This window comes from Ornithorhynchus anatinus, chromosome 1 (genome assembly GCF_004115215.2).
Source record: "Ornithorhynchus anatinus isolate Pmale09 chromosome 1, mOrnAna1.pri.v4, whole genome shotgun sequence".
Lineage (NCBI taxonomy): Eukaryota > Metazoa > Chordata > Mammalia > Monotremata > Ornithorhynchidae > Ornithorhynchus > Ornithorhynchus anatinus.
Window position 1 is genome coordinate 96,603,960 of NC_041728.1, and position 25,140 is coordinate 96,629,099.

The window sequence follows — 25,140 nt, forward strand, 5'->3', positions numbered from 1 at the left end:
TAGGCATAGTTCATGTGGACAAATGCCAAAAACCTTCCCACTATCCCTTAATCTCCCTGCTTTAATAATAATAATAATAATGTTGGTATTTGTTAAGCGCTTACTATGTGCCGAGCACTGTTCTAAGCGCTGGGGTAGACATAGGGGAATCAGGTTGTCCCACGTGGGGCTCACAGTCTTAATCCCCATTTTACAGATGAGGGAACTGAGGCACGGAGAAGTTAAGTGACTTGCCCACAGTCACACAGCCGACAAGTGGCAGAGCTGGGATTCGAACTCATGAACCCTGACTCCAAAGCCCGTGCTCTTTCCACTGAGCCACGCTGCTTTCATCAGAACAGCATGACCTAATGGCAAGAGCATGGGCTTGGGAATCAAAGGACATGGGTTATAATTCCAGCTCCACCACTTGTCTGCTGTGTGACCTTGACAAGCCACTTCACTTCTCTGGGCCTCAATTACCTCATCTGTAAAATGGGGATTAAGACTGGGAGCCCCACATGGGACATGGACTGTATTCAACCTGATTATGTTGTATCTACCTCAGCACTTATTACAGTTCCTGGCACATAGTAAGTGCTTAACAAATACCATTAACAACCCCCAACAAACTTCTACCTACCCCAGTGCTTAGAATGGTGCTTGGCACATATTAAGCATTTAACAAATACCATAATTATAATTTCTCTACTCTATTCCCCCGCTTACTACCACTTCAACACTTCCATGTCACCTAGGCACTTGATTCTCACTCCTTAAAGACTTATATTCTAATCCCCCATTGTCCCTGCAGAAGCACTCATTCACTAATTTTTAAGATCTGTTGCTTAACTCTACCTTTAATGGATTTTAGGGTCTTTCTCACTAGACTGTAAGCTCCTTGAGGGTGGGGATTGTGTCTACCAACTCTATTTGTACTCTCCCCAGCGTTTAATACAGTGCTCTGAACAGAGTAAGGAGCCCAATAAATACCTTTGATAAACTGACATGAGGATCCATAAATTGAAAGTAGGCGTGAATGGATAAAATGCAGAACCCATGTGGGCAAACAAATCAATAACCCATCAATATGGTGCCTTGGGGCACATGAGAGTGCAACCAGGGAGTGGTGGGCTGGGGCCTCCTCAATCTTGACCAGGTGTGGGAGTTGTGCCTGTTCAGACTTATAGTAATCACAATAAGGAGAATAATAATAACAATAATGGTATTTATTAGGCATATACTTGTGCCAAGGACTGTACTATGCACTGGGGTAGATGCAAGACAATCAGGATGGGTAAAGTCTCTGACCCACTGCATGGCATTTCACTTTTTTGTGTATTTATATTTAAGGAGTCTCAAAGGCTGGGGATTTGGAAATTGCCATGAGGCCAAGAAGCCAAACACACCACTCATCCACTCTAGCTGCTGGTCTGATGGGGGTCACTCAATCGCTCTGGCTGCTGGCCTCTTGATGGCACCTCATCCCCTCAGACTGCTGGTCTTTTGGGGATGTTCTGGCTCTGGCTTAACTGCTCTGGCTGCTAGTCTGATGGGGGCCCATCATCTGTTCTAGCTGTTGTTCTGATGGAACCCCTCATCCAGTCTGGCTGCTGATCTGATGGGGTTCACTCAACTGCTCTGGCTGCTAGTCCGTTGGGAGCACCTCATCTGCTCTGGTTGCTCATCTCTTGGGGGCCCTCTTCTGTGAGAAATGCCAAGAACTGCAGAAGCTGTTTGGTCCCCTTCTTTCTACTCGCTTCACTGCGTATTCACTGACCTCCAAATCCAAAGATGACCAGCTCTTTCTTCTACTCCAGAGAAACGGCAAGCGACTGCAGCTGGGTTTGTAACATTCTAGTTGTGTGGTCATGGCCTCTATTCATGCCAGAGAGTGGTGTGACTCTGAGGGTCAGGAAGGGTGGGGGTGGGGTGGTCAGCAGGCTGAGGCACAGTAGTTCAGAACCAAAACAGCACTATGGGCTGTGGCAAATACAAGTCACCTTTCACCCCACAGTTTGGCACCACCCTCTGCCTGCCCTCATCCTCCCTTTCCTCCGCACACCCCCTGGGGCAAAGCAGCTATGATATCAATAGCTCCTCTTGCCTTGACTATATCAGGCCACGTAATTGTGTCCCTGACATCATCTGCCCCTTCCTCTGATCTACACAGTCCATGTGAGTTCGGCATTATTTTGGATACTACCACTGGTTCATGACAAACCAAGGATTATTGGCATAAGGGCGGCCAGGTGGTGCTTCATTAGTTCACATGAAATCTAGATTCCTCCAGTGTAGACTGGTCCCAGATGAATGCAAAAGTTGCCCTTGGCCTCCGGGATAAGAACAGACAATGAATGAAGAATGAAGGGGTTACATCCGACCTTGGACCAGGACAGATTCTCACTGCCCAAGTCAAACAGAGAGCAGAGACAATTCATGACCCCCAGACTCTCCTTTGCCCAGGTGCTCTGACTTGCTGGGCTGCTGGAGGCCCCAATAGAACATGGTGCTGCCTTCCCCAATCTCTGCCCCTGCTTCTCCCGGAACAGCTGTGGTGCTTTCTGGAGGCTGGGGGAGGGGGATTGCCAGATCCGGTCAGCCCCAGGAATGGTTTTGGATCCAGGGCCAGAGGAACAAGTGCTGCTAGGTTGGTGCTGACCCCTGCCCCAGTGCTGCCTTCTGATCTGGCCCAGGTACAGTATTCCTCACACCCCCCTACCCCACCCTGTCCTCTCCCCTCTCCTGTCCCCTGCCCTGAGGCACCATCTGATCTGGCAGAGTGGAGACTCATCTTTCCCTGGCTCTCCCCTGCCTACTCTTTCAGGAGGCCAGTCCATGATGCCATCTCGAGCCATGGTGTGGTGCTTTTGGCAACCTTTCGGCTAACAGGGAGCCCTCATAGATCCGTAGGTTTAGGACTTGCCTATGGGGCCTGTGGCTGAGGGGATTTCAAAGCTTTTCCCATACTGTAAGCTCCCTGTGGGCAGGGGTTGTGTCTGCCAATAAGCAGCGTGGCTCAGTGGAAAGAGCACGGGCTCGGGAGTCAGAGGTCATGAGTTCAAATCCCAGCTCTGCCACTTGTCAGCTGTGTGACTGTGGGCAAGTCACTTAACTTCTCTGTGCCTCAGTTACCTCATCTGTAAAATGGGGATTAACTGTGAGCCTCACGTGGGACAACCTGATTACCCTGTATCTACCCCAGCGCTTAGAACAGTGCTCGGCACATAGTAAGCGCTTAACAAATACCAACATTATTATTGAATTGCAGTCTCCTAAGTGCTTAGTATAGTGCTATGCACCCAGTAAGCACTCAGTAAATACCATTGATTGATTGCTGCCCATAATGTTTTCAGCTGGCCCAGGGTGGGACAGTCTCCCTTAGTCCAAACTGGCTGGAATCCTGGCTTGCCACTTGCACCAGAATGGGGTTTTGGAGGCTTACAGAAAATCCTGTTTCACTTCGAAGGATCATCTCTTGCCTGGAAACAGTTTCGATTTTTCCCTTCTGGCTCATCCTCCACTCACACCATCGTCATCATCATCATCATTATCCTGGGTCTACTCTCTGCAGAGCTGGGGTGGCTGTTGTGTGCAGAGCACAGTACTAGGGGATGGGTACAATCACTCAATGGTATTTACTGAGCATTTACTATGTGCAGAGCACGGTACACATGTATCTCCTCGGCCCCCAAACCTCTTCGCTTTAGCAGGAGAAGCAGCTGCTTGGAGTAGAGGGCTGCTTCCCCAATGAGGACCACAGCTGGGAGAGGTTTGTTCCTGGGTGACCATGGCAACCTTCTTCCCCCAACCCCAGGAATCTGGTACCTTGGGCTGCAGACAAACCTTAAGCTTCAAATGAGCAGCAGGGCTGGACCACGGAGGAGAGCATGACTGTGGTGAACTGTAGCTTCTCGGAAAAGCCCAAGCATTTGGCAGGGTCATGCCTGCCTACTGTCTTGGCCACCAGCTCCATTCCCAAGGGCAACTCGAGAAAAAGTGCCTGCCTCGAGGCCCTCAATGTCCACCCTGTGAGTTTACCAGGACTATGGCCCCAGCCCTGCTGGAATTTCCAGGAGGGAGGAGTAGCAGCTGAGAGAGACCCTCTTTGTCCCGAACAGGCCTCGATTCCCCAGTTCTTCAAGGACTCAGTTCAGTGCTCGGCACACTCAATAGGTACCCCTGATTGATCTTCCCTGGGGAAAAGGCGTTCCGGGGGCCGCCCACAGTTCTGGGGAGGATGGAGAAAGAGTGGGGGAGAGAGAGAGGTCAGGTCTCCTTGCTGTCCTTGGCAGCTGGCAGAGATGCCGCGGAAAGGGCACCGGGGACGGGGCTGGTGGGAGGGCCTATGTCTGTCCTTGGGAGAAGATTCAGGTGTCGGTCCTGAAGGGTAGGGTCTCGCCTAGAAGATGGTGGTGCTGGTGAGGGCGCCAGGCCCGCCGTGGGTGGACAGACCTCGGTCTGTTGTGGGGAGAGGATCCAGGCGTCGGCCCCGGAGGGTAGGCTCTTGCCTAGAAGGTGGTGGTGCTGGTGAGGGTGCCGGGCCCGCCTCTGGGCTCCGGATCCTCGGGCTGGCATGGCAGCGGAGGGGTCGGGGCCGGCCCGGCCTTGCCCTCGAGGGCGTTGATGTAGTAGTCCAGGGGCTCCTCCTCCTCTTTCTCGGCCGTCCCCCGCTCATCGTCCACCGCTTCTTGGGGGCGACGGGAGTGGGAGCGGCAGCAGCGGGGTGGGTGGGCGAGGGCCCCGCGGCAGGAGCGGCGGAAGCGGGCAGAGAGGAGGCTGTACAGGATGGGGTTGGCGCAGCTGTGGGCATAGCTGAGCAGCAGCGCCACGTGGGCCGGCGCGGCGCCCAGCCGGGGTCCCAGCAGGCCGGCCAGCTGCACCACGTAGAAGGGCAGCCAGCAGACGACGAAGACGGCCCCGACGGCCAGGACCAGCCTCGTCAGCCGGCCCTCGGAGCGACGGCCCCTCCAGCCGGCCCTTAGGGCCGCGGCCCGCAGCTGGCCCACGATCCCCAGGTGGCACAGGCCGACGGCCAGGGCGGGCAGCACGAAGCCCAGGGAGAAGGTGTACAGGACCGAGGCGGCCGACCGGGCCGGCCGGGGCCCGTGCAGGCCGCAGGCCTCCGAGCCGGGCGGAGGGCCGGGGAAGGCGACGAGGGGCGAGCAGGCCAGCAGGGCGGCTAGCCACACGCCGGCGCTGACCAGGCGGGCGACACGGGGGCGGCGGCCGGTGGCCCGGAGCGGGTGAGCCACGGCCACGTAGCGGTCCACGCTGAGCACGGCCAGGCCGAAGACGCTGGCGAACATGGCGAGCCCGGAGGCGCCCAGCACGGTCCAGCACAGGACCGGCCCGAAGGGCCAGCGGCGCAGGGCGGCGGCGGCGGCCACGAAGGGCAGGCTGAGCAGGAACAGCGCATCCGCCACGGCCAGGTTCAGCAGGTAGGTGCTGGTGGCCGGGCGCGGCGAGGCGCGGCGCAGCAGGACGAAGATGACCAGCCCGTTGCCGGCCAGGCCCACCAGCCCCACCAGGCCGTAGAGGGGCTGCAGGGCGATGGCCGCCACCTCCACCTGCTCCTCCTCGGCCCCCGGCGGGCTGCCGATGGCCGGGGCCGAGGGGTCAGCGCCCCCCGGCGCGCTCATCCCGGCGAGGGCCACCGCCGGGGCCGGACGGCCGGGGTCGGCGGGAGCTGGGGGACGGGACGGAGCTCGGGATCCAAGGACCGCTCCCGCTCCCCCGGCCCGCCCCCTCCGCCGGCACCTGCGATTCGTCTTCCACCCGCGTCCCCAAGCTTAGTGACAGCCCGCCCACCGCCCCCCCCCCCCTCCTCTCTCATCTCCTCCTCCTCTTCTCTGCTCTCCTCGACTCCTCCTCCTTCTCTCCTCTCCTCTCTCCTCCTCCCCCCTCTCCTTTCTCCTCTCCTCCTCCTCCTCTCCTCCTCTTCCTTCTCTCCTCTCCTCTCTCCTCCTCCCCTCCTTTCTCTTCTCCTTCTCTCCTCTCCTCCTCTCCTTTCTCCTCTTCTCCTCCTTCTCTCCCCTCCTCTCCTCCTCCTCCTCCTTCTCTCCTCTCCTCCTCATCCCTCCCTCTTCCTCCTCCTGTCCTCTCTCCTCTTCCTCTTCCTTCTCCTCCGCCTCCTTCTCTCCTCTCTTCTCTCCTCCTCCTCCTCCTTATCCCTTCCTCCTCCTTTCTCCTCTCCTCTGCTCTGCTCTCGACTCCTCCTTCTCTCGTCTCCTCTCTCCTCCTCCCCTCCTCCTCTCCTCCTTCTCTCCTCTCCTCTTCTCCTCCTTTTCCTTCTCCTCCCCCCTCCTTATCCCTTTCTCTTCCTCCTCCTCTCCTCTCCTCCTCCTCTTCCTTCTCCTTCTCCTCCTCCTTATCCCTTCCTCCTCTCCTCTGCTCTCCTCCTCCTCTCTTCCTCCTCTTCTCTGCTCTCCTCGACTCCTCCTCCTTCTCTCCTCTACCTACTCCTCCTCCCCTCCTCTTCTTTCTCCTCTTCTCCTCCTTCTCCTTCTTCTCTCCTCTCATCTCCTCTCCTCTCTCCTCCTCCTCCTCCTCCTCCTCTCTCCTCCCGTCCCTGCTCTACAGCGTCCCGGGATTGGGACAGGTCCTCTCTCTCACCTGTTCTTTCCATCCCGATCCTCGGCTACAGGACTGACTGACCTACGGAGCGGGCTGGGGGCGCTGGGCGCTGGGCGGGGAGCGCTGGGGATGGGGGGGGGGGGGGGGCGGGCGGGGGAGGCGAGAGGGTGTCTCTCCGGATGTAGCATCCTGTTCTGTCCTGTCCTGAAAGAGAAAGCGGGAGGACGGATCGTCCAACTCACCGTCAAGACCTGAGAAAGAAAGCCCTTGAAAGCAAAGCCTTGGCGGTTTGGTTGGGTACCATCAGGGCCGTATAGGGAAGGGGCTGGGAGCTGGCGTCTCCCTCTCACTCTCCCTTGTCCTCTGCATCTCTACCTCTCTATGGGCCTGGAGCAACTAAATGACAGCTCGACAAGGGGAGGGGGCCGAGGGGAAGGGTTCCCGTAACAGCCCTTGATCGGACCCACTTTAGGTCTGTCGGTCCAGGTAGATCCTCCTACGCGAATCTGGCGTCGGATACCCTGACTGTCAGCAGGGCAGGGTTTGGGGTTGGGGGATCTGGGTCTCCCGCAGCTCTCCCGAGCCTTCACCCTGCGCCGGCGTGGGAAATCCCTGCACTTTTTTCCCAGGCCGCGGGCTGCTGGCCGTGCAAGGCAAAGCGGGAACTGGACCTTGTCCCGGGCCCCTGGGGCCTTGGCAGGGAAATAGGGGAGAGGCGTGTGTGCGGGGGAAGCGTAGACCTCTCCCCTTAGAAGTACTTACTGGGAAATCGCATTTGCAGGAATGAGTGGAACTCCCCAGACCTATTTGGCTCCACTAGGACACTTATAATTTGCCCTAAAGAATTCTCTGCTTAGAGAGGAGTCCCACAATTTGCTCATGAACTTGGGGTGGTTTTTTTTGCTAAATTTTCGGATCCTAGAGACCTCGAGTGGTCATCCTGCCCCACCCCCTGTCTCCAAACAGGTAAGTGAACACAGTCAGGCTTGGATAATGGGTGATTTTTATCACTCCGATGATCAAGAAATCTTGTATGTTCATCCTACATCATTGAATTCTTGTTCAATTCTCAGGAGACGTGGAGAATAAGGGGTCCATACCCGTCTCTCATAAATTCCTCCATCTTCATGTCACTGATCAATTTCTCCCTCCCACCCCTCTCCCATCTTCTCTTTTCTGAGCTGAACAAATTTTTGTCCAAGGACAAGTTTGCATCCCCTTTAACCATATTCCTCTTCTCTGGATCCTGACCAGCGTCTCCACATCTGGCATGAAGTGGAGTGACCAGAACTGGGCATAGCACCCTCGATTCTGTTTTGGCCCTCCCAGAGAGTAGAGGAAAGAGAACTTGGTGGCATCGCCTGTCAGACTCCTGCTGATCCACCCCAGGTCCACACTGGCTTTCCAAATAACAGCATTGCATTGCTGACATCTTCCCAGCAATGTTGGACCATGAACCTTAGATCTTTGTCTGCCATCCTTATGCTTAACTGGGCTTTCTCTCTACTAAAGTTGTGCAGCTGTCTTGCAGTGGGAGAAATACTACAGATTATGTCCCCCTGATCCCGTGGAGGAAGATTGGTAGGACCTGCTTTGAGCTGTGGCAAGTGTGAAGATGGTGGCAAGTTGACAACAGAATCAGTACAGCTGTGACAAGAGCCTGCAAGAGACACCTCAGTCGAGGACCACAGCTACAGTTACTACCTTATCTGGGGCTGATGATGTCACGTTGCCAGCAGGGTGAGTGTATGGGCATGCTTGGGGGTGTGTGCTATATCTGCCTGTCATTTCGGCTTGTTTTCCCTCTTCCCATCCCTGACTCACTTTGTTTCCCTCTCCCTTCATCTCTCCTGCTCTTTGTGGCTGCTGCTGTCTCTATCTCTCCTGAGTGGGAAGACAACTGTCTGATGCACAGGTCTCAGTTGGTTGGTTGCCCCACAGTCCAAGCAACATCTTTCTGGCCCATTATCCCAGAGTCAAATTCTCGAACCCCCAGGCCATAATCTTTCCCAGGCTCAAAGGTCTGGCTTATTCTCAGACTTCTCCCTCTCCCCGCCTCTCACATCCCATCAATCTGTCACCAAGTTGGACTCATTCATTCTGGACCTGTTTCTCAGATCCTCTTCCTTAGTACTAGCCTTATTCATCTCATGGTTAGGCATCTCTCTAAGCTTCCTTACTGGGCTCCCTGCCTCCATCTCTCCATTCTCTCCTCATTCTCTCCCTCTCCAGTCTGTTTGATCCCTCTCCACCTGTCATCTCCTTACCTACTACTATTGGCATCCTCTAATTTTGTGGTGGGTATTTTTATGGTATTTTTAAGTGCTTACTATGTGCCAAATGCTCTTCTAAGTGCTAGGGTAGATACAAGGTAATCAGGTGGGATGCAGTTCATGTCCCACATGGGGCTCACAGTCAGAATGCCCATTTTACAGATGTGGTAGCTGAGGCACAGAGAAATTAAGTGGCTTGTCCAAGTTCACATGGCAGACAAGTGACAGAGCTGGGACTAGAACCCAGGTCCTTCTGACTCCCAGGCTTGTGCTCTATCCACTAGGTCATGCTGCTTCTCTGTGTGTGTTTCCCCTGCTCCCTGCCTCCTGTCTTCCTCTTTATCCTCTCACCCTTTTATGTTCTCCCTGTCTCCCTCTCTTTGTGCTTCCCCATTTTCAATTCTTTGGGCACACACTGGACCCCCTACCACACACACATACCAACACACATACACACACACACACCCTCCTCCCTCCCCATCTTAGAAGTCCACAACATACATGTCATCCTTGATTCTTTGTATCCTTTAACTCTCTCATTCAGTTCACTGCTAAATCCTGTCAGTTTTCTATGCACATCGTTTCCTGGATCCACCCCTTCCTCTCCACTCAAATTACTACTACCCTGGTACAAGCTCTAGTTGTACCCCAGATAAACTATAACATTAACCTCTTCTTTGGTCTCCTAGCCTCCAGCCTCTCCCCACCCCATTCTATATTTCATTCATTCATTCAATAATATTTATTGAGAGCTTACTATGTGCAGAGCACTGTACTAAGTGCTTGAAATGTACAATTTGGCAACAATTAGAGACAATCTCTGCCCAATGATGAGCTCACAATCTAAACGAGGGAGACAGCAAAGCAAAACAGAACAAAACAAAAACAAGACAGCATCATCAAGATAAATAGAATCAAGGGGATGTACACCACACTAACAAAATAAATAGGATAATAAATAATATATACAAATGAGCACAATGCTGAGGAGAGGGGAAGGGGGAAGAGCAGAGGGTGGTAGGGGAGGGGAGGAGAGGAGGAGGAGAGGGAAGGGGGCTCAATCTGGGAAGGCCTCTTGGAGGAAGTGAGCTCTCAATAGGAGAGCTGAGAGCTATATTTCATTCTACTGTACTAATCATAATAATTACTGATAATTGTGGTATTTGTTAAGCTCTTACTGTGTGCCTAGAACTGAACTAAACACTGGGGTACATACAAGCAAATTGGGTTGGACACAGTCAAATCTTTATCCCCATTTTACAGATGAGGCAACTGAGACAAAGAGAAGTTAAGTGACCTGCCCAAGGTCACATAGCAGAAAAGTGGTGGAGCTGGGATTAGAACCCAGGTCCTTCTGACTCCTAGGCCCATACTCTATCCACTAGGCCACGCTGATTCTTACATCATCATCATCATAATAATTGTGGTATTTATTAAGCGCTTACTGTGTGGCAAGCACTGTACTAAATGCTGGGGTAAAAAAAGGACCATCAGATCCTATATTGGCCTCACAGTGTTTGTAGGAGGGAGATGAGGGACCTGTGGCACAGAGAAGTTAAGTGACTTGTACTGCAGACAAGCGGTGGAGCCAGGACTAGAACCCAAGTCCTCTGACTCCCAGGCCCATGCTCCCTCCAGTAGACCATGCTGCTTCCCTGAACTGAAGACTGACTAATCCTAAGGACATTCTATAACCGAGGTGATCTGGAACCTACTTGGCTCCCAAACAGCGAACATTAACTGCTCAGAATGAAGATTTCTCATCTTAATAATTATAATAATAATGGTATTTGTTAAGCGCTTTCTATGTGCCAAGCACTGTTCTAAGCGCTGGGATAGATACAAGGTAGTCAGTTTGTACCAGGTGGGAATCACAGTCTTAATCCCCATTTTTCAGATGAGGTAACTGATGCCCAGAGAAGTGAAGTGACTTGCACAAGGTCATACAGCAATGGGATTAGAACCCATGACCTTCTGACTTCCAGGCCCAAGCGCTAGCCACTACACCTTGCTGCTTCTCCCCACAAGACAAAAATCAGCCCTACTTTTCTGAGTCTCCCATCTGACCCACCTCCACCGGCCTCTCTTCCGGGTCCCTGCTCATCATGTGTGCCTATTTGGACCACAGTTTCCTTATTTTCCCTCACAGGGGTTGCTGCTTTCCAATAGTGGGGCAGGCCCAATCCTCTGACTGTGGAAAATGATTTGCTCCTTGGTGTATCCTATGGGGTCACTGGGAAAGGCAGGTTAATGATATCTGTGTTGAAGGATATTATTAGAAATGAGTTGGTGAAGCAAACTTTCTGGAATACTGACAACAATAATAATAATTATGGTATTTGTTAAGTGCTTACTATGTGCCAGGCACTGTATTAAGCACTGGGGTGGATACAAGCAAATTGGGTTGGACACAGTCCCTGTTCCACATGGGGCACACAGTCTTGATCCCCATTTTACAGATAAGGCAGCTGAGCCATCAAGAAGGGAAGTAACTTGCCCAAGGTCACAATGAATACGAGTGTCGGAGCTGGGATTAGAACCCATGACCTTCTGACTCCCAGGCCCATGCCATATCTCTACACCATGCTGCTTCTCATGAGCCTCTGACCTTCTGAGGTCAGAAATCGAGTCCAATGGAATTTGAGAAAACAGTGGTTTTAAACCCAATTGCTTCATTTGAAGTCAAGTGGGGGATGGGGTCAGGGGAAAGGGGATAGAGTCAAAAAGGAAACAAGAAGGAAATGAGAAGCACCTTCATCTTCCTGAAGCAATCTTCAGTCCACATCTCTCCTCTTTTCAAAACCCTCTGCTAACTTCATTTGTCTCTTCTCATCAAACTAAACTTCAAACTAAACTAGCTTGAAGACTCTCTACCATTTCTCCTTACTAGAATTCACCCTTTCTTTTTCACCCAAACTGCTGCCACGGTCATCCAATTCCTTAACTTGTCCTGCCTTGGCTACTGCACTAGTCTCCTTGCTGACCTCCCTGCCTCCTGTCTCTCCCCTCTCCAATCCATACTTCACTCTACTGCCTGGATCTTTTTTCTGAAAAACTATTCTGTCCATACCTTTCCATGCTTTAAAAGCCTCCAAATGTGGCCCATCCACCTCTGCATCAAATACAAACTCCTTACCATCAACTTTAAGGAACTCAATCGGCTTTCTGCCATCTATCTTATCTCACTGATCTCCTGTTACAACCCAACCTGTATGCTCCGCTCCCCTAACACCAACTTATTCTCTCTACTTTGATCTCATCTGTCTTGCTGTTAACGGCTTACCCACACTCCCGCTGGCCTGAAACTCCTGCCCCCTTAATATCCGACAGTCCACCAATCTTCCCACCTTCAAAGATTTACTAAAACCACGTCTCCTAAATAAATTCTTTCTCTCCTACTGCTACTAGGTGCACAGCTCAGCACTCCACTCATAACAGATGCCCAGGGACAGTGGTCTGAGCCAAGAGTCCCAATAAATCCTTAGGGAAATGATCCCTTTAATGAGAGTACTAGCCTCTCACAAATGTCACCTTTCAGGGAAACAGCCTAATTCCCAATCTGGCAAAGAGTGGAAGTGAATTGAGGAAGAACCAGCCTGCACTGCCGTGTGCCAAGCTTGTGGGTTCCTACGGGCTTCTGTTGACATTTTGTTTGGGCTGGGAAAGATCTTGGACACATTAGTTCACCAGACACATTAGTTCACCACAGTGTTTACCTTCTGGCATTTTGGTGCCGCAGGTAGCTGTGAAGCTACGCCTGTGAAAAAGCTGCAGAAACTGTACCGTTCAGCAAATGAGGCTTTTCGAAACAAGGTTTTCAATCGCTCCTCTGATCAGGAACAATGCATATATCCTTAGTGAGGTCCCTTTTGTTTCCTGATGCAAATGAAATAGGTCCAAGTTTGGAAAATGAGAAAGGAGGATCATTCCCTTACTCCGGAAATAAATTTTGGAACTCAGAACAGAAGGATCATTCTGTAAAAATAGCACATTCCTTGTCCATGGGTGAAGCGGGCAGTTTTGAAAGGGGAATAAATGGTCTCCCTAGGGAGCTGGGTGGTCTTCTTGGTATTGTGTTGCATCTCCACCTGCCCTAGGATACCTGGCCCCCAAGGGATCAGTCTTCCTAGCATCAAGAAGCAATGTGGCCTAGTGCAAAGACCACAGGCCTGGGAGGCAGAGGACCTGGCTTCTAATCCCGGCCCTGCCATCTTGTTGTTGTGTGACCAATCATGTCAGTCTCTTAACTTTTCAGTGCCTCAGTTACCTCATCTATAAAATAGGAATGAAATCATATTCCTTCCTACTTAGACTGTGAGACTCAATGGGGGACAGTGACTCTGTCCAACCTTGAATCTATCTACCCCATTGCTAAGTGCTTGACACATAGTTAGCACTTAACAAATACCATAATAATAATACTAATCCCAGAGATGTTAAAATGAGATCATTGATGTGAGAGTGCTACAAGAAAACAATGACAATATAATGACCATTAATGGTAAGCAGCATGGCCTAGTGGCAAGAGCATGGGCTTGGGAGTCAGAAATTTTGGGACCTAATCCTTTCACTTCTCTGTGCTTCAGTTACCTCATCTGTAAAATGGGGATTAAGACTGTGAGCCCCACATGGGACATCCTGATTACTTTGTACCCAGCCCTCAGAACAGTGCTTGGCACATAGTAAGAGCTTAAGAAATACCATAATTATTATTATTATTATTACTATAACAGGGAAAGGTTATTATGGCTATTATTGTTGTTACTCTTAGTCCCTCACTCCTTTCTCCTAAAGGGATTACAGGAAAGGCAATAGGAGGTCCAGATAAAGCCTGACCCATGCCCTGACCCATGGACCAAACTCACAGCTATAACACTGGAACATCCAGGCTTGGTCCTCTTGTCTTGGTGACCAAACAGGGAACAGGTAGCCTCTGGTGGCCTCAGCAGCCACCCATGTCTCTAGTCCTTCAAGCCCAGGGGCATTTTCACACTGAAATGAAGAGTTTGCAACCTGCACATCCTTGGGGGCCACCAGGTGACCATCCACTGCCCTATTTGGGTCACAAGCACCACCTGGTCCAGAGCCTGATCTGTGCAGCACAGAGAGGGACAAGAAGCAACTCTGAATTGAGATCTTCTCAGTGTTAAATGCTCCCTGTGGACTGCAGGCAAGAGCCCCCCACCCCAGCACCTAATCCAGGGAGGGCCAGGGGCTAGCAGTAAACAGGATTTATCCACTTGGATGATTCTTTGGTGGTGAAGTCTTTGTTCAGCCTCGATGTCAACACCAAAAGCTGCAGTGCAATCTGTGCTCCGTAGAACTGGTGATTTTACTTCCTGTGTTGCCTTGGAAACGCCCAATGCCTGTGTCCTGTGGCATTCTTATCTATGTGCACTTAGGGAGACAGTTGGGCTGTGTTTGAACAGATAAAGAAAGCAGAGGGACAATGGAAGACAATTTACGCCACCTAGCTGATCAGGAACTGTCCACTGGCTCTTATAGATGAGAGAGGTTTGAGGCCCGGGAGGGCAAAGGGATCACTTAATATCAGCAGATTTGAAGCTCTTCAAGGGCAGCATATATCCCCGGCCCACATTCGGCTTCTGGCCTGGAATTACCTCCCTCCTCACATCTGCCAAACTAGCTCTCTTCCCCTCTTCAAAGCCCTATTGAGAGCTCACCTCCTCCAGGAGGCCTTCCCAGACTGAGCCCCCCTTTTCCTCTGCTCCTCCTTCCCTCCCCAACGCCCCTATTCTCTCCCTCTGCTCTACCCTCTTCCCCTCCCCACAGCACTTGTATATATTTGTACGTATTTATTACTCTATTTTATTAATGATGTGTTTATATGTATAACTCTATCCATTTTGATAGTATTGATGCCTGTCTACTTGTTTTGTTTTGTCACTTCTAGACTGTGAGCCCACTGTTGGGTAGGGATTGTCTCTATCTGTTGCCAAGTTGAACTTTCCAAGTGCTTAGTACGGTGCTCTGCACACAGTAAGTACTCAATAAATAGGACTGAATGAATGAATGAGTCTCTTTCATGAAGCAGTGTGGCCTGGTGGAAAGAGCACAGACCAGGGCACCAGAGTACCTGGGGTTTAATCCTGTCTTCACCATTTGCCTGCTGTGTTATATTGGGTGTCACTAAACTTTTCTCGGTCTCACTTTCCTCATCTGTAAAATAGGGATTCAGAGTCTGTTCTCCTCTTTAGACTGGAAACCCCATATGAGACAGGGCTGGTGCCTGACCTGATTAACTTGTATCTATCCCAGCACTTTGTACAGTGCTTGACAAAAATTAACAAAATACCAAAATTATGGATGGCACGACCATCCTTCCCGTCCCGCAGGCCCGCAATCTCGGTGTCATCCTTGACTCGTCCCTCTCGTTCACCCCACACATCCTATCCGTTACCAAGACCTGCCGGTTTCACCTCTACAATATCGCCAAGATCCGCCCTTTCCTCTCCACCCAAACGGCTACCTTACTATTAAATAGTAAATACCATTGATCGAATGCGGGCGTGGCTATGTCAACTTGTCGGTTGCCCTCCAGCAGTTGTAGAGCACACTAATAATGATAATAATAGTAATAATAGTGGTACTTGCCAAGCACTATACTAAGCACTGAGGTAAATACAAGACAATCAACTTGGATACAGTCCCTATCAGAGAGTCATAAGCACTGAAAGCAAACTCGGTGCTACCAGCTACATCTGGTAATTAGCTTGTAAAGGAAACCCCCTCCCTGGTGGTGTTTTTCATAACCATTGTGCCCTCCGGAAAACAGGAAGACCTAGCTTTCTAGAAGCTATGAGTGCTTGTACAGTTCTTTCTCCCACCCTGATTGAGAGTGCATCCATGTGAGTGAGAGAGAGCCAGCACAGAGGATAGAACATGGGCCTGGGAGTCAGAGGGACATAATAATAATAATAATGTTGGTATTTGTTAAGCGCTTACTATGTGCCGAGCACTGTTCTAAGCGCTGGGGTAGGCACAAGGGAATCAGGTTGTCCCACGTGGGGCTCACAGTCTTAATCCCCATTTTACAGATGAGGTAACTGAGGCCCAGAGAAGTTAAGTGACTTGCCCAAAGCCACACAGCTGACAAACGGCTGAGCTGGGATTTGAACCCCTGACCTCTGACTCCAAAGCCCGTGCTCTTTCCACTGAGCCACGCTGCTTCCCTCTAGGGCTGCCTCTGCCACCCATCTGCTGTGTGACCTTGGGCAAGTCCCTTAACTTCTCAGTACCCCAGTTTTCTCATCTGAAAAATGAGGACTAAGACTATGAGCCCCATGTGGAACAGGGACTGTGTCCCACCTGAATAGCTTGTATCTACCCCAGCGCTTAGAATAATACTTGGCACATAGTAAGCACTTAAGTACCATAATTATTAATTGTTATTATTATTAGGGCAGCTTCTGCTTCATTGTGGAAGCTATTCTGCCATCTTCCAAATGGCCTGGATAAATTTGCTAACAATGCAGAGCACTGAACTGGGCACCTGCTGTGTGCAGAGCACATTACTGAGTGCCTGCTGTGTGTAGAGCATTATTCTGTGTTCCTGCTGTGTGCAAAACACTATACTGGGCACCTGCTGTGCCCAGAGCACTGTACTGAGCAGTTGCTGTGTGCAGAGCACTGTATTGAGTGTCTGCTTTGTGCTGAGCACTGTACTGATACCTGCTGGGTGCAAAACTCTGTACTGAACCCTTGGAAGAGTACGATAAATATAAAAGACATGATCCTTACCTTCGAGCTGCCGAACATGACTATAGGAATCAAGAAGGCTGATCCAGAATCATTTTAAAGATCAATCGTATTTGAGTGCTTACTGTGTGAAGAGCAGTGCACTAAGCACTTGGGAGAGTACAATGCAACAACAGAGAAAACAATACAGAAACATCTGTGTCTTAGGAAACCAGCCTCAGGATGGCCAAGGTCTGGTTGACCTCCCCAAAATAGGGAACCCCTGCTCAGCTACTCCTCCCAATTGGCCCACGGACTCTGGGGATCAGTTCCTGCAGGCAGCAGGTAGACCTGCTGTGGAGGATGGTGGCTGAGACCAGCCTAGCTAGGCCCCACAAATCTTGTCCTCTGGGCACACTGCTCACTGTTCGACTGGCAGGGTCCCATCTGCCCATCTAATTAGTTCCCAAAATGCTCTAAACTGAACCAGGACTAGCCTTGGGCTCTGTTTGCAGAGCTGCAATGTCCTTAGAACAGTGCTTGGCACATAGTAAGCATTTAACGAATACCATAATAGTAATGATAATAATCCCTATTCAATTTAATCCCATTCTGATCACAGATGAGGAAAGCGAGGCTCTGTGGGACAGAGAGCCCCATTCCACTGCGTCACTGAGGGCAAGGAGTTTTCCCGGTTGACATGTCCTCTTCCTCCCGTCCATCTGCATGGGAGCCATAAGCGAACTTGGGCTGGACGTTGGGGCAGACCAAAGGGACCAGGATGCAGAACAATTAGTGGGCACTGCCCTCCCATCAGCTTGATGCAGTTGCTGGGCACAGAAGCCTCAGTTTACTGGCCCTGTGCCATTTCCTAGGACTGTTAGCGACATCCCCTGTTTTGCCAGCATTCAGTTTCCTGCTCTAACCATTATGCTTCTAGGCCCAGGTATGGGGGAGCACTGTTACCTCTCCAGCCAACACTGTATCCTCATCACCCCCGCTCTGTTCTCTGCTTTGGTGGAACCTTGTCACCTTTTCCATTTCCTCTGTCTCAAATCCTCCTTGGAATCCCTGCCAGTTTTAAGGATCATCAGCCGGGCTGTCAACCCGAACCCGAGCCTGGTTCGGAGGTTTTTCATCTGCAGAGTAAGAAAAGACCCATTTCTCTGGCGGTGAAAGGCCAGCCCTACACCTCCCATTAAACTTTATAATGAAAAACAAAAACACAAAAGCTTCTGAACAGAGATAGCATTTGCCAGTGCTGAAGGCCATCTATTTCATGGCCTGGGGAACAGACTGCCTGACAGTCAAGAGAACTGGGTCCTAATCCTGGCTCCACTACTTGCTTGCTGTGATCTTGGGCAACTCATTTTCACTTCTCTGGGCCTCGCTTTTCTCATATGTGATCAAAGTGGGATTAAATTGAATAGGGATTATTATTATTTTGTATTTGTTAAACGCTTACTATGTACCAAGTACTGTTCTAAGTGTTGGAATAGATACAGGGTTATCAGGTTGTCCCACTTGGGGCTCACACTCTAACCCCCATTTTACAGATGAGGAAACTGAGGCACAGAGAAGTTAAATGGCTTGGCCAAGGTCACACAGCAGACAAGTGGTGGAGGCAGGATGAAATACCTGTTCTCCCTCCCCCTTAGACTGTGAGCCCCGTATGGAACAGAGACTATGTCTCATTTGACTGTCTTATATCTATCCCACTGCCTAGTACCAGGCTTGGCATGTAGTAAGCACTTAACAATCACCATTATTATGGTTATTGTTAATAGTCATCATCAGAATATTAAGCAGGTTTTCCATTTCAGGTTGAGAAGCAGCATAGCCTAGTGGATAGAGCACTGGCCTGGGAGTCAGAAGGAGCTGGGTTCTAAACCCGGCTCTGCCACTTGTCTGCTGGGTGACCTTGGGCAAGTCACTTCACTTCTCTGTGCCTCAGTTACCTCAGCTGTAAAATGGAGATTAAGACTGTGAACCCCATGTGGGTCAGGGACTGTGTCCAACCTGATTAGCATGTATCTACCCCAGAGCTTAGGACAGTGCCTGGCACCTAGTAAGCACTTAATAAATACCATAAAAAAAGAAGAAAGAAGGATGCCTGTTCAGAACCAGAACCAGACCTAGATTCTGGTCTCTAGAGTTCTGAGCATACTCCCCTGGTATTCTGAAAACGCTTGAAATAATTTGCAGGGTCATGAAATGATTAATGAAACCGCTTTCAAAGTAGCTTTGTTGGTGTGACCAGCTGCAGCCCCTGGGGATTTTGCTTAAAACCACCCAGCTCCCTGACCGATAAAGACCTTCAATTTGCTTTGGTCAGACCTAAAACCAAATCCAGTTTAGCCCAGTAAAGATTTGACAAGGGTGTCTGCCTGGAACAGGTCTGTTTTTCAAAGATGGTGTGTTCTGGAGAAATCCACTTTGGCGCCAGGGAGGTAGGGATCAGACCATGTGGTCAAGCCATATGAGTTTATAACTTCCCTCCCTCTGTGAGCTGGGCCCCAGCTCACCCACCGGACGGACAGGCCCACAGCCCCACGAGGACTCTGACCATGTTCCAGCTTGCTGCAAGTCCACCCCCACCAGCCCTTTCCAGCCATCCAATCAAATTGCGGTAATCACGAGGCTAGAGATTGGCACCAATCAATCACAAAATTCCTGACCACTGGGCAGGATGCAAAGTGGATGAAGAAAATTAAAAACCCAAGCTAAAGCATCTACATGTTTCCAGATCCAAATGGCAGGATGAAACAGGACTGTTTAGAACTGTTCATGCCTGTTCAGAACCAGAACCAGACCTAGATTCTGGTCTCTAGAGTTCTGAGCACACTCCCCTGGTATTCTGAAAACGCTTGAAAGAATTTGCGGGGTGGTGAAGTGACTAATGAAACTGCTTTCAAAGTAGCTTTGTTGGTGTGACCAGCTGCAGCCCCTGGGGATTTTGCTTAAAACCACCCAGCTCCCTGACTGATGAAGACCTTCAATTTGCTTTGGTCAGACCCCAAACCAAATCCAGTTTAGCCCATTAAAGATTTGACATGGGTGAATCAAACAGGACTCAGGAGTAGCTCCAGAGTCTTGGTGTTCAAAAGAAGAAAGTTTTCAGGGAGAGGAGCCCCTCTCTCTGAGCACAGGGCTTCCTTTGGCCATATTTCCCTGAGGGTAAACCAGGTCACAGAACTGAGGAAAGTCTCTCTAACTCATGGCCTGAAAGAACGCAAGTCCAACTTAGTAACCAAATTATTAAACCTAAACAGCAAGCAATTTCTGGGGTGGCAACAGGAAAGAAGGCTCTTGTTTAGATGTTCTGCTTAACTAGAAATTCAGCTAGGATTTCACAGGCATGTGCTTATCCAGCTGGGCTCCTGGAACAGCCTGATTAATCTAATGGAGAAGAGGGCTTTGATTTACCCAAAGCAGTTTCATTGCAGATATCTCATTTTGTTTTCACAACATCCCTGTGAGATAAGGAGGGTCAGGGGATATTATTCCATTTTACCGATGAGGAAGCTAAGGACCAGAGAGGCTTGGACCTCAATGGTAATGGGCCCCAAGGAGTCTCTCAAGGTGAAGCAGAAGAGGATTCAAAAATTTTGGCTGTCCTGAAAAAGGGGTTATGGGAAAGCTGGTCTCAGCTCTATCTGGAGGAAAGACCCAAGGCCCTCTATTTGGTGGCTTCTATCCAGGTTCTGAGGGGAGCTGAACCTCCTGGAAGTGCTGGTAGCCTGATCTAACTATTCCCTTAGCTCGGTTTAAGCAGACACTCCTGGAGGTACCATGTGTATCAATTAATCAATCACATTTATTGAGTAATAACTATATGCATAGCACTGTACTAAGTGCATGGGAGAGTACAATATAACAATAAACAGACATATTTCCTGCCTACAACAAGCTTACAGTTTAGAGGAGGAGACAGACATTAATATGAATAAATGAATCACAGATATGTACATAATTGCTCCCCTCTCAGGGTCGCATCTGGAGAGTTTCCAGCACTCTACCAGACTCGACTATGGGAGGGAGAGTTTATCAGAGGCATATTCATTCCATTCCTAGCTTGAGCAGTGGCTAGCGAGTGGAAGGCAATCTGCTATAAATCAAAACTCATCTGTCCCGGGCAGCAACGGCCTGAGAGAGAGTTGAGGGTGGAGACTCAAGTTTACTACACAGAAGGAGGCAATGGTAAATCACTCAAGTATTTTTACCAAGAAAACTCTATGGATACACTACCAGACGGATTGCAGATGGAGATGGAGCGTTCTGGGAGAGATGTGTCCATGGCATTGTAGTGGATTGATGACTCGACAGCATAAAACAATACAATGTAAATGCTGCTGGGATGGGGGTGGTAGAGGTGATGAATGTGTCGGGTAACAGGGTGCAGGAGGGGAGTCCAGCTCTTCTCTGAGGCAAGGCAGAGCCTGGTTTGGGAAACCCTCTCCTGGGAGAGCATTAGCATTGGAGGAGGTTTGTTTTTGTTTTTGTTTATGATATTTGTCAAGTGTTTACTATGTGTCAAGCACAGTTCTAAGGGCTAGGGTAGATACAAATCATTCAGTTGGACACAGTCCCTGACCCACATGGGGCTCATGGTCAAAGTAGGAGAGAAAGGGTGCTGAATCCCCATTTTGCAGATGAGCAAACGGAAGCACAGAGCAGTAAAGGTCACGCAGCAGGCAGGTGGTGGAGTCGGAATTAGAAGCCAGGTCCTCTGACTCCCAGACCCGTGTTCTTTCCACTAGGCCACACGTCTTCCCTACGCACCCTAGACATTCTTGGCACTGCATATGGCTTTCTGCTTGGGGAGGTGGGAGGGAGGGAGGTTGGATCTGTGGGGCTGCAGATGGGCAGGTAAAATAGGGGGCAGCTGGGTTAGATAGACAAAGCTGAGGGGAGGACCCTAGGGGAGCCACCTAGGTGTGGTGTGGGGGATGAGCGGCAGAGGCTGGCAGGAAGGGGCAGGAATTAAGGCTCAGTCAGACAGGACACCCCCCACTCCACTCCCTGGTCAGAAGCAACATGGCCTAGTGGATAGAGTCCAGGCCTGGGAGTCAGAAAGCAAGTTATTTAACTTCTCTTTGCCTCAGTTACCTCATCTGTAAAATGGGGATTAAAACTGTGAGCTCCGTGAGGGACATGGACTGTGTCCAACCTGATTAGTTTGTATCTACCCCAGCATTTAGGTCAGGGCCTGGCACAAAATGAGCACCTACCAATACCATAAAAAAAGAGACAGGGGTGGGAGTCGAGGCACAACGTGCTAGAGCACCCCCAGTCATCCACTTCCTGGAGGGAAGGGGGTGGAAGTTGAGGCTCATTCATTTATTAATTAATTCATTCAATCATATTTTTTGAGCACTTACTGGGTGCCAGGCACTGTACTAAGTCCTTGGGAGAGTACAGTATAACAACAGACATATCCGTGTCCACAACAAGCTCATAGTCTGGGGGGAGACAGACATTAATATAAATAAATGGATATATTAATAAATGAATTACAGATATATGCAGATACCTATGTGCTGTGGGGATGTGAGGGAAGTTGAATGAAGGAGCAAGTAAGAGCAGCACAGAAGGGAGTGTGAGAAGAGGAGAGGAGGGTTTAGTCAGGGAAGATCTTTTGGAGGAGATGGGCCTTCAGTCAGGTTTTGAAGTGGGGGAGAGCAATTACCTGTCTGATAACAACGGGGTAAGGCCAGAGATAGGATGTGAGTGAGAGGTCAGCAACGAGATAGACAAGATTGAGGTACAGTGAGAAGATTTAGCATTAGAGGAACGAAGTGTATGGACTGGGTTGTAGTATGGGAGTGGAGAGGTGAGGTAGGAGGGGGCAAGGTGATAAAGTGCTTTAAAACCAATCGTGAGGAGTTTTAGTTTGATGAGGAGTTGGATGGGCAACCACTGGAGTTTCTTGAGGAGTGGGGAAATACGGTCTGAATGTTCTTGAAGGATTCAGGCAGTAGAATGGAGTATGGACTGGAATGGGGAGAGACAGGAGGCAAAGAGGTCAGCAAGAAGACTGATACAATAATTAAGGCGGGATAGGATAAAGGCTTGCATTAATGTGGTAGCAGTTTGGAGGGAGAGGAAGGGGTGGACTTTGGTGATGTTGTGAAGGTAGAACTGACAGGACTGAGTGATGGTTGGAGTACGTGGGTGGAACGAGAGAGAGGAGTCAAGGATAATCCCAAGATTCTGGGTTTGTGAGACAAGAAGGATGGTGGTGCTGTCAATGGTGATGGGAAAGTGAGTAGGAGGACACAGGGTTTTGGTGGGAAGATAAAACTTCAGTTTTAGCTGTAATAAGTTTGAGGTGACGGGAGGACCTTCAAGTAGAGATGTCTTGAAGGTAGGGGAAAATGTGAGACTGCAGAGAGGGAGAGAGATCAGGGCTGGAGATGTATATTTGGGAGTCATCAGCACAGAGGTGATAGTTGAAGCCATGTGAGTGAATGAGTTTTCCAAGGGAGTGGGTATAGATGGAGAAAAGAAGGGGATCCAGAACCAAACCTTGAGGGACCCCCACAATTAGGAGATGGGAGGCAGAGGAGAAGCCCGTGAAAGAGACTGAGACTGGGATGGGAGGCAGAGGAGGAGCCCGTGAAAGAGACTGAGAAAGAGAGAGGTAGGAGGAGCATTAGGAGAGGACAGTGTCAGTGAAGCCGAGATTGGATAATGTTTCCAGGAGAATGGAGTGGCCGACAATGTCAAAGGCAGCAGAGAGCCCCAACACCTCCACTCCTTGGCCTCTACCCACTGCAGCCCATACTTCACTCCCCTGCCCGGATCATCTTTCTACAGAAATGTTCAGGACATGTCATCCCCTTCCTCAAAAATCTCCAGTGGTTGCCTACCCACCTCCGTATCAAAGAAAAACTCCTCACCATTAACTTTAAACCACTCCCTCACCTTGCCCCCTCCTAAGTCACCTTGCTTCTCTCCTTCTACAGTCCAGCCCACACACTTCACTCCTCTGGCGCTAACCTTCTCAGTGGGCCTCGATCTCTCCTATCTCTCCATCGTCCCCTGGGCCACATCCTACCTCTGGCCTGGAACACCCTCCCTCCTCAAATCCACCAGACATTTACTCTCCCCCACTTCAAAGCCTTACTGAAGGCATATCTCCTCCAAGAGGCCTTCCCAGACTAAGCCCCACTTTTCCTCATCTCTCATTCCCTTCTGCGTCGCTCTGACTTGCTCCCTTTGCTCTTCCCCCCTCCATTCACTTATGTCTATATGTGTATTTTTATTTATTTGTATTGATGTCTGTCTCCCCCCACCCCTAGACTGTGAGCTTATTGTGTGCAGTAATTGTCACTCTTTATTGCTGTATTGTATTTTACCAAGTGCTTAGTATAGTGCTCTGCACACAGTAAGTGCTCAATAAATACGGTTGAATGAATGAATGAATGAATGAATGAATGAATGAATGAGGCTCAGGCTAAAGAGGTCCCCAACTTCTCCAATCTCTGGCACAAAAGGGGCAGGAGTCGAAGTTCACCCTGAAAGAGCACCGCAACTCCTCCACTCCTTGGCAGGAAGTGGGCAGGAGTCAAGGCTCAGCCTGACAGAGCATTCCTAGTCCCCCACTCCCTGGCGGGAAGGGGGCAGGAGTCGAGGCTATCTTAACAGCACCCCCACTCTTCCACTCCTGGCAGAAAGAGGGCAAGAGTCAAGGCTCAGCCTGACAGAGTGCCCCAACTCCTCCACTCCCTGGCTTCACTTTACTTCTCTGTGCCTTGGTTCCGTCATCTGCAACATGGGGATTCAATACCTGTTCTCCCTCCTACTTAGACTGTGAGCCCCATGTGGGTCCTGATGATCTTGTATTCTTTCATTCATTAAATCGTATTTTTTGAGTGCTTACTGTGTGCAGAGCACTGTGCTAAGTGCTTGGAATGTACAATTTAGCAAAAGATTGAGACAGTCCCTGCCCAACAATGGGCTCACAGTCTAAAATAGGGAGACAGCAAAACAAAACAAGTAGTCAGGCATCAATACCATCAAAAAAGATAAATAGAATCATAGATATATACACATCATTAATAAAATAGAGTAATAAATAATACATACAAATATACATAAGTGCTGTGGGGAGGGGAAGGGGTTATTCCCTCCGCCGCTCTCGCGCCACTAACCCACAGCCCTGGATCACCTCCTCCGTCCGCCTCCTACGCTCCTATGCTCGAGCTGCTGAGCGCTGCTGGCGAAAGTCCAAGCACCAAGCCGACCTCACACACTTCAAATTTATCCTTTCCTGCCTTAACTCTGCCCTCTCCTCCGCCAGGCAAAGCTTCTTCTCCTCCCTCATCGACACCCATGCCCGTCACCCCCGCCGATTGTTCCGGACCTTTAACTCTCTCCTTAGGCCCCCTGTTCCTCCCCCTCCCCCATCTCTCACCCCTAATGATCTGGCCACCTATTTCCTCACGAAAATCAACACGATCAGGTCTGAGCTCCCCAAAGTCACCCCTCCGCCTCTCCCCTCCCCCCCCAACAACCCCCTCCCCTACTTTCCCATCCTTCCCTGCAGTATCCTCAGAGGAGATCTCCTCCCTCCTCGCAAGTGCCACCCCCTCCACCTGCGCCTCGGACC

General features: G+C 50.2%; 1 protein-coding gene and 1 non-coding gene across 2 annotated transcripts; one reads left to right on the plus strand and one right to left on the minus strand.

The window, feature by feature from the left end:
- Positions 1-3,252: 3,252 nt before the first annotated feature.
- SSTR4 (somatostatin receptor 4) lies at positions 3,253-5,621 on the minus strand. Its single transcript, XM_016226106.2, has one exon. The coding sequence runs from the start codon at positions 5,619-5,621 to the stop codon at positions 4,491-4,493; it is 1,131 nt and encodes a 376-aa protein (XP_016081592.2). The 3' UTR covers positions 3,253-4,490.
- A 14,883-nt stretch (positions 5,622-20,504) lies between these two features.
- On the plus strand, positions 20,505-20,642 carry LOC114816937. Its single transcript, XR_003764750.1, has one exon. It is a non-coding gene; the product is annotated as a small nucleolar RNA SNORA7 (small nucleolar RNA).
- Positions 20,643-25,140: the final 4,498 nt, after the last annotated feature.